Source organism: Xiphophorus maculatus, chromosome 12 (genome assembly GCF_002775205.1).
Source record: "Xiphophorus maculatus strain JP 163 A chromosome 12, X_maculatus-5.0-male, whole genome shotgun sequence".
NCBI classification, from domain to species: domain Eukaryota; kingdom Metazoa; phylum Chordata; class Actinopteri; order Cyprinodontiformes; family Poeciliidae; genus Xiphophorus; species Xiphophorus maculatus.
In genome coordinates this window covers 2,738,411-2,752,266 of record NC_036454.1, presented here as the reverse complement: position 1 = coordinate 2,752,266, position 13,856 = coordinate 2,738,411, and the positions used below count along the sequence as shown (strand labels likewise).

Sequence of the window (13,856 nt, the reverse complement as noted above, 5' to 3'; positions counted from 1 at the left end):
TAGATTGTGTTTGAGACTTTTATTTTGAAAGTCGTGTAACAGGCAATAGAGGTGATCAGCTGACTCTGATGTTAGTAAAGCAAGTTGTCAGCCGGTGGAGGAAGCTGAGATCAACCGGGTCGTTCAGGTAACAACCGCAGATCTCATATTTGATCCCACGGCTTCATTTCTCTCTTTTGTTAGTTTATTAACGCAGCTGCTGTTGTTTCTCCGCTGCAGCCTTTTCCGGCCGGTGGATTCATGCTGAGGGCGACCGAGAGCAGAAGGTGAACAGCGGGAAGGATCGCTGCCGTCAGCATGGACATCCAGACCGAGAGACGGAGGCTGCTGGATGAGGAGGGTGGAGATGACGATCCTACCGGACTGCTGTCCGAGCAGGAGGCTTATCTCAGGTCAGCCTGACTAAAACTTATGCAGCCAGAATATCAGAGGACATCTGACCTTTTCAAACGGGTTTTCTGGACTTACAAAGTCTAAAAAGTGTTTGTCAGCTCTCATCTTTGGTAGAAACGTACCTGGATGTTTCAGGTGCTTTAAAAAAACAAATCTAAGGCTTGAGTTGCACAATGAGTTGGTCAATTAGTTCTGCAGAATCTGGTTTTAAATCAGGTTTGTTAGAAAAGAGAAACACCTGAAGCGAACCATTTTACCCCGAGGACCAAGGCTGGGAAACACCCAACAATTTACATGAAATAACCACCTAGATTATTCTGCTGCATTCAGCTTAAGCTGTTTCTGCTCTCTGTTAAATAAAATATAGTTATGCTTGGTAGAGATAAAATTAGGCGTTTCCAAAGTCCAAAATGACGAGTTGGACTTGCTTGTTTCGTCTGATCATCAAATCAGAAGTCAAAGGTTTTCTGTTTACAGGGACATAAAATTGTAAAATGCAGAAAATTGAGAATCATCAACTGGTTAAAAAGTTTCCTATTTTCAGTCTCATCCACTCCAACAGAAACACGGTACTGGCTGCTGCAGCTTCCTGCCTGCAGTCCAATGCAATACATTTTATTCACAAAAGTTCATTTATAAATCTTGTTTTCCTCCGTCTTGCTCCCCACTACCTGATCTGTACTCTGTTCATATTCTGGTTGTCTGGGTCTGGTGAACCTACTCAACTTATTTCTATCTTTATTTTGACTTTATTTGTTGAACACAAATGCTCACAGCGTCAGCCTGGGACTGTGTGTGTCGGCTGTGAAGCATTTGGTATTTAAGCATTGAAAATGTTCCAACTTTATCCAGAAACCAGGAACACAAACGTCCTTCTATCAGTCTGAGGACTTTGTATTGATTTTGTTCATTTTAGTAACTTCATTTATGCCAAATTTAGAAATTTTCCTGCGCTGTCAATCAATACTACTCACTGTGCTAATCTGTGGTCATGCTAACCAGCTATGCTAACTAACCTTGGCATTCATGGCAGGTTATGTTGTGGTGAACCAGCTGTAGCGTAGCAGAGAGTAAGGGGGTGGGGATATGAGCATAAGAGTGATTGACAGCGCTTAAGCCCTCCTCCTGGCTCTGATTGGTTAGTTTCCTTTTAGGATTTATTTTAATACATAATTAGAAAACATGTGAAATTAATGGATGGCAATGGCCAGGGTTGACTGGAATGATGGACACTCTGGTCTGGATCGTTTCTGGTAGTGGCAGCATCATGCTGTGGGGACATGGAAGTTGGTCAGAGTTGGAGTTAAACCTGTAAGACAATAACCTGAAACAGGACCAGGCGTGTCCAGACTCTGGTCAGCGGCCGCCTGCAGCATTTTAAGAATAATTCTGACTCATTTCAGTCTCCATAGAATGGAAAATGTTGGTTACAGCACACAGCATTTCTCTTTTAATATCACTGCTTTGCATTCTCTTTAATTTTCTGCTGAACAAAACCACATCTGTCCAGTGACTTTCACTGAAAAGCAGACTTTGTTGCATCTAAATCAGTTTTTATTTAATTTATTAAAGTTGGCTAAATATAGCAACATTTCTAGAGGAAGAGTTCCCCAAATTCCTGTTATTGCTGTGAAAATACTCAGTGTTTTCCTCTTTTTTTACCAAATCAAGCCAAAAAGCATTTGCAAAACTTCTTTTAATAAAGAATAATTGGAAAACTAGATTTAACTTTTGGTTCTAAAGTGATTCACACAAATCTGGCAACTTTGTCTTGTTGTTTAGAGCATTTCCTGTTTACTTTATTGTTGAAGAAAACGTTTGGAAAACAATGCCTTTGATCATTTTCATATGGTAGAGTGGCCTAGTCAAAGTCCAGACCAAAACACAATTGAGAAACTATGGTAAGACTTGAAACAAAGTGGTTCTTACACAAAGTTTGAAAATTCTTCCTAAATAAAATAAATATGAACATATAAAACTGCACAGACATTTACAGTTCATTTAACCTGCTTCCTCTTTTGTTTCGCCCGCAGCAAAGTGAAGAACAGGAAGTTGTACCTGGCCTCGTTCGCCGCCGTTCTGGGTCCCATGAGCTTCGGGTTTGTGCTGGGATACAGCTCCCCCGCCATCCCTGAGCTCAGCAGGATTTCCGACCCTCGGCTGCGGCTCAACGAAGTGGAGGGCTCCTGGTTTGGGGTACGATGACGCAACATCACATGGCTGGAAGCCGGGCCGACTTTGGGCTGCATCAGCAGCTTTATGTCGTCACATGCTGGCGTAAAATACTTATTACAGCAAAAAACAGTCAACCAGACACTTAAACAGGAAGATTTGGATTAAATAGATGGAAATTCATTTATTAACAAGGTAAAAGTTTTCAGATATTAGGTCTGATGAGACCTAATTGTACATATTTACATTTAGAACAAAGTACATAAAGAAGTGAAAATGCAAAACTGACTGTTAGCTGAATCTGGTTGAAGTCAAAGACGAAGATTTAGATAAATTATACAGTTTAGCTGAAAATTAACTTATTAATATTAATAAGTTCTGTTTAAAGTGAAGATTTGCATTGAGTTCATCAGAGGAGCGCTGAAGTTTCACGTTTTGTTTTTAAAGTCCATCGTAACGATCGGCGCGGCGGTGGGCGGCCTGCTGGGCGGCTGGATGGTGCAGAGGATCGGCAGGAAGCTGACGCTGATGTCCTGCACGCTGCCCTACGTCTTCGGCTTCACCATCATCATCGCCGCTCAGAACGTGTGGATGCTGTACGTGGGCAGGGTGCTGACCGGCATGGCCAGCGGCATCACCTCGCTGGTTGTCCCGGTGAGAAACGCCTGGAGGTTTTAAACCTGAACACCAGGAAATTCAATCTGTTCGAGCAAATCTGGAGCAGAGCGGCTGAAAAATGGAATAATCGATTCATCGCCTGGTCCAACACAAAGAGCATTAGGGCCAGACTAAGAGATTTATTTTTTAATTGTGAGAATAAAATCATTACGACAATAAAGTCATGTCATCAGCAGAATAAAGTTAGAATATTATGAGTAAAAATGATATTACCAGTAGAAGGTTGTAAAATTGTGAAAAAGAAGTTGCTTTAATGAGAAAAAATGGTTTATTTATTTATATGCAGTAGTATACTATATTAGTATATTTATTTAGAAAAAGATGGTCCAAAATTAGACGGATAAAGATCAACAGAAAATCTCTACTGGGATTAATTTTTGCTGAAGCTGCTTCACCTTTTGATGGAGCGTTTGTTTAAAACCACCATTAGATTTTATTTTTACTAGAAAGAAGCCATAGGGCGTGCCGTGGTGGCGTAGGGGTTAGCGCGACCCACATTTGGAGGCCTCAAGTCCTCGACGCGGCTGTCGCGGGTTCGACTCCCGGACCCGGCGACATTTACCGCATGTCTTCCCCCCTCTCCCTCCCCCTTTCCTGTCAGCCTACTTCATGAAAAGGGACACTAGAGCCCACAAAAAGACCCCCTGGAGGGGTTACAAAAAAAAAAAAAAAAAAAAAAAAGAAAGAAGCCATAAATAACTTTTGAATTGCTTGTGAATGTGACAATAATAAACGGTTTTCTTCCCTCTTCCTCCTCAGTTGTATATTTCTGAGACGGCGCATGAGAAAGTCCGCGGGATGCTGGGCTCCTGCGTTCAGCTCATGGTGGTCTCTGGGATCATGGGAGTTTACCTGGCAGGTACGTCGCTGCTGCTTTTGTAACAATCGGGTCCAGGATTCTGTGAATGATCAACGGATTCCTCTGATCAATGACAGAGTTCCTCCTCTGTAATCTGACGCCGGTCTGGCTGTCCGGTCGCGGTGTGAGTGTTTATCTGAGGCTTGTTTGTGGCTTTGATTGAAATGTTTGGAGGAAGAGGAGATCAGTTCAGCAGCTCAGCTCTGATAAGATCGGATCCTCTCCGGCTGCTGCATGCCACTCATGTTTTCCAAATAAAAGCTGGAGTGTCCAGTCAGGTGGGCTGCCTCGTGATAGCCTGGCTGTGCAGAAAAGTTGATTATTAACAGAGCAAACACAAGTTCAGACGGATCAAATGATGGATGCTGCCTGATTTCAGGGATCTTGTTCTGTTTTGTGTTAGAGTGTAATCAAAGTCTGAGCTGTTCTTCGTTGTTGTTTTCACTCTTATTCACAACCAGAACTCTGACGTAAATACGGTTAAGATCTGGATTCTGCTTTTTCCACAGATAATGAAGAAATTTCATTAGTTTAATCTCACTAATTAGGTTAAAGGTGCGATGCAAACGTTGAACAGTGCACACCAGATGACCATGTGATATCTCAGTTCAATGTTTTACCAGATAAAATTTTAGTCAAGACAAATACTGAGTTTAACACAAAAATATAAAACAGTATAAAAATCTGTTTCTGTGGTAATTTAGACATTTTCAGAGATATTTAGAATAAGTCTGTGTTTTATGGGTTCTGCTTCTTCATCATAAACAAGTTAATATAATGTGATGGATAAAATCCAGTGTTTTTCTTTTCTGTGCACATTAGTAAATTAGCTGCAAAACAACAGAACTTTCTGCTGGGTTAAAGTTTTTCAGAACGTGTTAAAGCGAACAACATGTTCGTCGTCTTTCAGTCCTTTAACTTCTGTTTGCTGAGCGACTCGCTGATGGCTCAATGGCTACAATCCTGGTTTATTTTTATAATAATAAAAATAAATTTAATAAATAATAATACATTTATAAACAATGCTACCTTCTGGATGTTTTTATGATTTCACCAAATTTCTTTTTGATGCTGTTCATCAAAATTGAATGTAAAACTTGTCTGTATCTATGGACACGACACCATTTGCAAACTTTTCCTCCTCAGTGCTGGGACCCGAGGGCTCGACACTTAACACACGAAAATTATTTTGAATTTGGATCTGGAAAACCTGGAAAACCTGGAAAACGATTGAATCAACTTCTGTCCATATCTGTAGTGAGAAGCATAATGTCTAGAAAAGTCATTTTGGCATCTTGACCTTTTTCTGAAACAGATTCAGTGGAATTTCTCTTAAATCTTTCAAACATGTGAAGGGAGGAAGAGTTAGGATGAGTTTATGAAAGTGACTCATTGTCTGTCTCAGACTCTCCAGGAGGCTGACACGAATCCTCTGGATTAAAATGACCACATTAGCGTCAGACGCTGAATTAACAGCAAAACCGCTGTGGATGTCATGCACAGCAAAATTACACCCAACCAGACCCACTAAAGCTTCTCTTATTTGCACCAATCTGATGGAAGCACGCTTATTTCAGCTGGAGACGTTCCTACGATGGTTTATTAGAGCCTTTAGATAGAAAGGAAAAAGCTGTAAATTTCCACACAAAAAATCTCTGATTTTTTCCAGAACAAATAAGAAAATTTCTGAGTCTGAGTCTGTTTTGTTTCTAGAAAATTTGAGATTAATCTAAACATTTCTGTGTTTATTTTCTAGCAACTTTTCCAGCTCAGAACTTTCCTTGTTTTTTTTGTTTTTTTTCTGAAATTTATTCCTTTTTTTCTATCCACATTGACGGTAAGATGCTATCATACGTTCCTGACCAAAAGTAAACAATGCAATTAAATAATAATCAGTTAAGATTAAATGTTTCTCTGAAGGAGTTTGAACAAAGCTGGACTTTCTCAGAGCACTAACAGTCCACTACAGCTGGACGGAAAACACCTAAAATATATTTACTAAAATATAATTATTGATGTCACAGCATTTAATTACAAGGAAGCTTCACTTTGAACATTTTGAAATAAAATTCATTTATTTTTCTTTTATTCTTGGATGTATTTACATTTATTGTTTACTGAATGTTGTAAGCCAGAAAAATCATGTAATGATCCTTTTTATTACGTTATGTTATAAAGAGAATGATCATTAAATTGAGAGTTTGTCCTCTGAAGGTCACACTTGTTCACTTTAGATCTTAGGAAAAAGTCCATCTGATGATCTCAGATTATTGAATTTCCTGATTCCTAGCAGGAATCTCGCTGTAACAGATCCAGTGATTCATTATGATCAAAACAAGTTTCCTTTTGTTTCCCTGTTGGTTTCATTGTCTTGTTTTTGCAGCTTGACTCTTTTCAAAGATTTAAACAACCAGAATCTGAAATCTGTTTTTCTTTTCATCGTCTTTGTGGAAATGAGCAGCCTGTCGTCTTTCTTTTGAGATTTTACATTTATGTTCAGGTACATGTGACCAAATCCAAAATGAGCTTCCATTAAAATAAGGTAAAACAAAATACGATGGGCAGCCCAATGTTACAGTAAAACAAAAAGAGTTCAGTTTAGAGTATGCTAAGCTAATCTAAGCTAACCTGCATCATACTGAGAAACTCTAACTTATACTGAGGTAGAAAAAAACTTTTTTAATGGACAACTTTGTTTACAGAGTCTTCATAGTTCATTTCATTTGTTGTTTTGTTTATTTATTTTGGATATTTACAATGTTTTCCAGTTGCAAAGTTAAATGTTCATTAGAATTTAAAGTTTTAGAATATGTTACTGTATTACTTAAAAATGGTCTCCAACCCACAATATCATCGTTTATCGTAATAAACTCTGGGACAGTTCATTGTCCAGCTAAGTGTGTTATGAATGGTTTTGTTTTCCTTCTGAAACGCCTCCCAGGTCTCAGCCGTGTGTCTGAACCCGTCCTGCAGGTTTGTTCGTGGACTGGCGCTGGCTGGCGATCTGCTGCTCGCTGCCGCCGTCGCTGCTGATGGTCGCCATGTGCTTCATGCCCGAGACGCCGCGCTTCCTGCTGTCGAAGGGGAAGAGGCGGGAAGCTGAGGAGGCCTTACGCTTCCTGCGCGGGCCGGACGCTCCCATCGAGTGGGAGTGCTCCCGCATCGAGGACGCCTGCAACGAACAGGTGGAGTTACAAAATATCAGATTTACAACCTTAAAACCTTCCTACAACCATATTATTTCATTACTCATAAATCATTTGCTTACTCAAACAATCCAGTTTAAGGAGGAAATTGTTCCCTGAATTTAGGAAACTAAAACTACATCAAAACCTGCTTTATGCGATGATAATGACTTCTATACAACTTCCTATAACCTATGGTTCCAAACAAAAACCCTAAAAAGCCCCTCTCTATATTCTTTAGGAAAAAGGTTCATTGGATCCTTTGTAATTTTAGATTTCATAATTTATGTTTAAGGTTACTCCATGAGTCTGAGCGCTCAGAGCTGATCCTAATTATACTCAGGCCTGTAGCATAATTTTCATGTCCTTCTTTTCCACAACACCAACATCCTGAATTATTTGAGTGGTTTTTATACCTCCAATCACACACAATCAGACGTTTTACTGAATTTAAGCGTTTACTAGCAGGACTCCGACATCCTATCAATCACTCTCACAGTTACACTTTGTTACAGAATTTAAGTTCCTGTCCTTCGCAGGACACCGTCGTCCTCACAGGTATTAGTCGGGCCCCTTGTCCCACAACAGGACCAGGTTCTAAACCTTGCTTTACATGTTAGAGCCTAGGATTCACACGGTTTATAAGGTTCCCAAAACCTTTGTCATTTCCCTTAACGTGGTCGACCCTCATTCACACTTTCCTTTAGAAGAAAGTTAACTTGCTTTCAGTTGTCACTGAGTTCTATCAACCGTCAGATCCCAGCCAGTGATCCAGCCGACTCCAGTCCTGGAAAAGGATCTATAAACTCATTCTAAAGAGTTCAGCCGTGCACACGGTCTTTCTGGATTCTGACACATCAGCTGGAATCCTTAGGTATATTGGACTCCGGCTCAAAGGACCAAAATAATGTCAAGTTTACAGCCTAAAAATAGATAACAGAAGAGAGAGACAAATGAACTGGATTTTACTGGCGAGGAGAAGAGAGGAGGGTCTGACTTTCAGTCTCCAAACTCACTCTGAGAATCTTCTCTTGCTTCTCTTCCTTTATTTTGCAATCATGACATTATAATTTACATTGGCCTATTTGCATAAGGTGTGGAGGGAAACAGAACCCAGCTGCTAACACACAGTCATAAATCTTTCTATACAATGAATCTTTCTGCATGTGAGGTTTCAAGCGCAGTTTCTGTATCTCTGGGTCACAAACTTTGACCTTTTAGCCTTTTGGTGTTTTATTAAGAGCAGTTCTTAGTTTTGTCTCCAGAGTGGCTGGTTTCTGCTTCCAATCTGGCAGGTTATCAGGTTCCTGCAGACATCTCTCACAAAAACACACACAGGAGAATAATACGAAGAATCTCACTGTCCTTAAAGTTAATTTTGAGTATATATGGCATAAAAGATATTTACAGTTCTAACACAAAACACAAACAGTTTTTACTCCTTTAAAGGGTCAATCTGAGATGTTCTCTGTCTGAATGTTTGAAGGATTCTGTCTTCTTCCAGGGTTCAGCGTTCCACCTGTCCGACCTGAAGGATCCCGGCGTCTTCAAGCCGCTGCTGATCAGCATCATGCTGATGGTGTTTCAGCAGATGACTGGGATCAACGCCATCATGTTCTACGCTGAGGACATATTCGTACAGGCGCACTTCAAGGTAACAAACACACACACACACACACACACTCTGCAGTTGCAGATACACAACCAGATGTTTTCCTCTCGTTAAGAATCAAAAATCTGCATTTTTCTTATTATTCTGAAATTTAAAAATATTTTATTAATCCCTCTGGGTTTAATAAAGTATCGTCCAACGGCCCTCAGACAGTCATTGAGGAAGTTGTATTGTGGATTGGAATGTGGGCAGGAAGGATCTCCAGTAGCAGTCAGTCTACCAACGAATCTGAAGAGGCCTCTGACTGAAGACTGTTGCTGTGACCGTCTCATGACCGTCATGACATGCTAACAGCTCAACATCCAGGCAGCAGAGACGATATTCCACCCTAACATGTTCAGGATGACAAGCTCTACTAATCCTCCTCATTTGCTTTTGCTACACCTCTTTATATCAATATCTGCATCCATAAAGTCTCCGTTTCATCTCTGGGATTTCTTCCAGCTCCACAGCATCTAGAAACAGATTGAATAATAAACAAGCAACACTTTTATTTTCCACCTGGTGAGGTTTTGATCTTGAGACTTTCTGTTGTAAAAAAGTGATGCTGTGGGCTCAGATGAGAGTTTTAATTTGAAAATGCTTCAGCTTTACTGAATTTTAACTGAAATATTTCCATTGATTTCACAGGCAGAAGTAGATTTCAGTTTGAAAACTGGATTCCCTTCCTGAATGTTGCTGTTTTTCAGGAGAGCGAACTGGCTTCGGTGATCGTCGCTCTGATTCAGGTCATCTTCACTGGGATCGCGGCGGTGATCATGGACCGGGCCGGCAGGAAGGTTCTGCTCGTCATCTCAGGTTCTCTCAACAGAACCAGTTTTATTTCATCAAATCATCAATGCAGTTTTTGTTTTTTCTTCCTTTTTCCCCCCAAACTTTTCAGATATTTTCTGGCCTATTCCTGATTTTTCCAGGATCATAGATCTTTTTAATCTGATTGGATTAATCAGAGTCTAGTGCTGTGATTAATTATGATTAATCATTATTTCTAGCTTTGTAAGCTTGAAATATAAATAAGCACGCAGTTGGGCAAGTCCCTCCTCCTGCCGCACTTCAACCAATTAAAACACAAACAATTATGTTTGTGTTTTTCTCCCAGTAATCAACAGCAATTAAGTGAAACTTACTCCACCACACATATCCGCTCCTTTCTGATGCCTCCCTGGGCAACTGCCCATTTCAAAACCCGCCACACCAAACATGACTGAAGATTTTCGGGTTTTCAGGTTTTTATGTTCAGGAAGGTTTAAAAAAAATTGTTTTAGGCGTTAATTTAGAAACTCTCCATTCATTTCCTGTTGGTTTTGTGTGACGAGGCGACAGCTGTTTGTTCTCATCCAAACTGCAAAAACACAAAATCTTGTTTTCTTGGTAAGTTTCTAGTGCAAATATCTCACCAGTAACTTTTCCGCAAGAATTAGGATCTTGTTTTAAGTCAAGAATTTCTTAATATTGAAGAATTTCTAGTTTCATTAACAAATTAATTCACTGTTGAGAAAAATGTTTGGTTACAAGTCAAATAATCTGCCAGTGGATTTATTTACTTAAAACAAGTTAAAGGTAATTTTATTTATATGGCACATTTTCAGCACAGTGCATCCACACAATCAAGCTCCTGATTCTTGCGGAATAGTCACTAACATGTTAGTTTTGTCATATTTCTAAGATATTTGCACTAGAAACTGGACCAAAAATACTTGGTAGTATTTTGTGTTTTTACAGTGCATCCAAGCGACGTTGATGTTCATGCACCGGTTAGCAACGCAACACAAGAACGTTGAACATTTTCAACCTCTGTTGCCGTCTGTTGTCTCGGAAACCTTTAATCTTTCGTTGTCGTTTGTTGCTCCCCATAATGCTCTGCGGTTACCACAGGACAGACACTTTTATGTGAAAATAGAGTTTAATTAACCTTTTTAATGTGAGTTAACATCTTCAGGTTAATTTCACGTGCTAACGTTGACAGCCCTACTAAATTTTACTTGTTCTGATTGAATCCAGGCGTGGCCATGATGATCAGCACCACGGCGTTTGGCGTCTACTTCTACTTGACGCCCAAAGTTCCCAGCGGAGCGGCGGCGCCCCACGCTGACCTCACCTGGCTGGCTCTGGCCAGCATGGCCGTCTTCATCGCAGGTGAGTTCAGGTTCACGTCAGCAGGAGGATGTAAAGGAGAGCGTTGGTAACGCGTGTGGTTTTCAGGCTTCGCCATCGGCTGGGGTCCCATCCCGTGGCTGATCATGTCGGAGGTCATTCCCATCAGAGTGAGAGGGTTTGCTGGAGCGGCGGTGGTTCTCAGTAACTGGGGCATGGCCTTCGTCGTCACCAAAACCTTCCAGGACATGATGGTGGGTCAACCAGGAAAATATTCCTTCTTTTCCTGATGTTTCCTTCAGCTACGCCTTTTATCAGGACAGATCAAGGCTTCCTGCTTGGTCTAATTAGTTAACTTAGTTTGATAGATTCAGATCAGATTCTTTCATTTTCTTTACATTTTTAAATTTATTTTTTTAGTATTTGCATTCTTAAAATTTTTGTTGTTGATTTATTTTATGTACTTTTAACCTATTATTTTTGACCATCTGTTTATTTGTTTTTTCATGCTTTTAATATTTTTCATTATTTTTATTTATTTATTTTGTTTTGTTTTCATTTAATTTATTTTCATACTTTTAATATTTTATATTTTATTTTATGTATTTAGTGTTTTTAAAATATTTTGGTTAGGTTTTTTATTTTTATGCATTTCATATTTTTTAATTGTTATATTATCTTTATCTTTTATGCATTTATCTTTACACATTTAGTGTTTTTTTTAATTATTTTTATTCTTTTTAACCTAATTTTAATGCATTTAATATATTTTTAATTATTTTGATTTCTTTACTCTTTATTTAGTTACTTGATATGCTTTTTATATTTATTATTATTTTTTATTCTATTTGTTTATTTGTGTTTCAATATTTTAATAATATCCCAGTGGTGTTGATGTGAACGATCTGATTTGCTTCAGTTCATTCACAGCCTCTAATCCGTTTCTCCGCCTCCTCCCAGAACCTCATAACCAGCGCCGGGACGTTCTGGCTCTTCGCCTGCATGTGCGGCCTCAACATCATCTTCACCGTCATCTTCGTCCCGGAAACCAAAGGCAAGACGCTGGAGCAGATCGAAGCCCTTTTCAAAGGGACATCAGGTCCATGAAAGCCTCAATCATCGGACCTCAGGGGCCTGAACAGACTGTTAAAGTGGGCATTCAGAAAATATCCTCCAAGAACATGAAGCTAACTCAAACATTTTCTCTTATTTGCTTTTATGACAGAAAACAGGTGAATATTTTTAAGTGATTCTTGTCTGTTTTGTGAAAACTCAACTGTATTTTATTACTGTATTAGTGAGGTGCAACCAAACTGCCAACAGAGATGATGATGATAAGTTGGACATGTTGGCTGCTGAAAAATATCATAATCTGACATCAACAGAGTCAGAAAGCTGTGAGGCGCCTGTTACTCTTCACTGCCCCCTGCAGGCCACAGAGGGAAGGACGCAAAGCTTTAACGGCTTCTTTAAAGATTTCAGCGATGCGATGCAAAAACTTCACTAAGGCAAAAAGATGTCTGTGGAGTTTCTTAAGTTTCTGTCTGTGTGTCCACACAGCGTTTTACATATTCTACCACTTATAAAAACGGGTTTAATGTGATAATATATAAAAAAGATGATTTTTGCTGTTAAGTTGATAAAATCTTTATTTAACTCTTCCAACAAAACGTGAACTAAAACTTTTCCCTTTCTGAGTTTTTATGCTGCTTTTTGCTACATTTCTGTTATGATTTTCAGTTTGCTGATTTAAGCTCAGTGTTGGGAAAATTCATACAGGAAAATGTAAAACCATAAGCCATGATCAGGACAAAAATGTTAAAAGTCTCCACTTATTCATTAGTTTACACTAGAAACACTATTTAAAGTTTAAACGAGTCGGCGGGTGTTAGGTTTTACCCGTTGGTGTTTGGATGTCATACACAGTTTTTAAATATTCACAGTGAATATTTAGGAGTGTTTTTATTTGATTTTACCACAAAATGTCCATGCTAGTGTCATGATCGAGTTTGAGCCTTTTAAATATTCAGAAACTATTTTAGTTAAGCTATTTTCATGGTTGTAGTTTTATTTTATGTAAAATTTGTGCATCAAAGTGCATAAATGCTCGAAATTCACCAACAGTATGTATTTCCTTTCTGAATTATTCTTTCACAGCCGCAGCTGAAGGGACGTTTTAACCATATTTAACACATAAATCACAGTAAGCACAATAACTTTCCATTTTCTCTTCCACAAGGTTCTTCTGCAGTTAGAAATGTCCTTAATAAGACTTAAAACTTTCGCACAGTCACTGTCTGTTTGAGGTTTGATTTCTATCTGTCTGATAAAAAATGCTGAATCGCCTTAGCAACCAGACTCAGCATTTTCTGATTCGCTGTGGTTTCTTTATTCTTATATGAATCCATTATCAAGTAAGTTGCAAATTAGCAGAGGGAAGTTTGTGTGTTTTGCTCTTCCTTTGAAATATCTGCTGAATTTTAAAAGTTTTAAATTTGGAATCAGCTCTGTTGATCCTTAAAGTGAAGCAGAACGGGACTTCCTAAAAACACTTCCTGTTTTTGCTTGGCTTGATGCCGTTTCAGTGGAAAAAATAACATCTTGTTGCTGTAAGTTTGGCCGAGGAAAGAATACGATGTTATAAAGATGGTGGGAAGTGAATGCGTCATGAGCTGATGGAGTTCCTGTTTACACTAACTGCATTTTTATTCAAAAAGCTGACATCTGTTAACTGTAACAACTACGTGTGTCTGTTTGTACCGGTGTTTTATTCTGATGGTTTTATAAATTTAATGTTTTAAAG

General features: G+C 39.0%; 1 protein-coding gene across 1 annotated transcript; it reads left to right on the top strand.

The window, feature by feature from the left end:
- Positions 1-21: 21 nt before the first annotated feature.
- On the top strand, positions 22-13,176 carry LOC102217053 (solute carrier family 2, facilitated glucose transporter member 8). The gene is made up of 11 exons (XM_005812461.2): positions 22-127; positions 220-392; positions 2,427-2,589; positions 3,013-3,219; positions 4,003-4,102; positions 7,076-7,287; positions 8,792-8,941; positions 9,649-9,757; positions 10,961-11,095; positions 11,162-11,307; positions 12,014-13,176. The coding sequence occupies exons 2-11, from the start codon at positions 298-300 to the stop codon at positions 12,158-12,160; spliced, it is 1,464 nt and encodes a 487-aa protein (XP_005812518.1). The 5' UTR covers positions 22-127; positions 220-297; the 3' UTR covers positions 12,161-13,176.
- Positions 13,177-13,856: the final 680 nt, after the last annotated feature.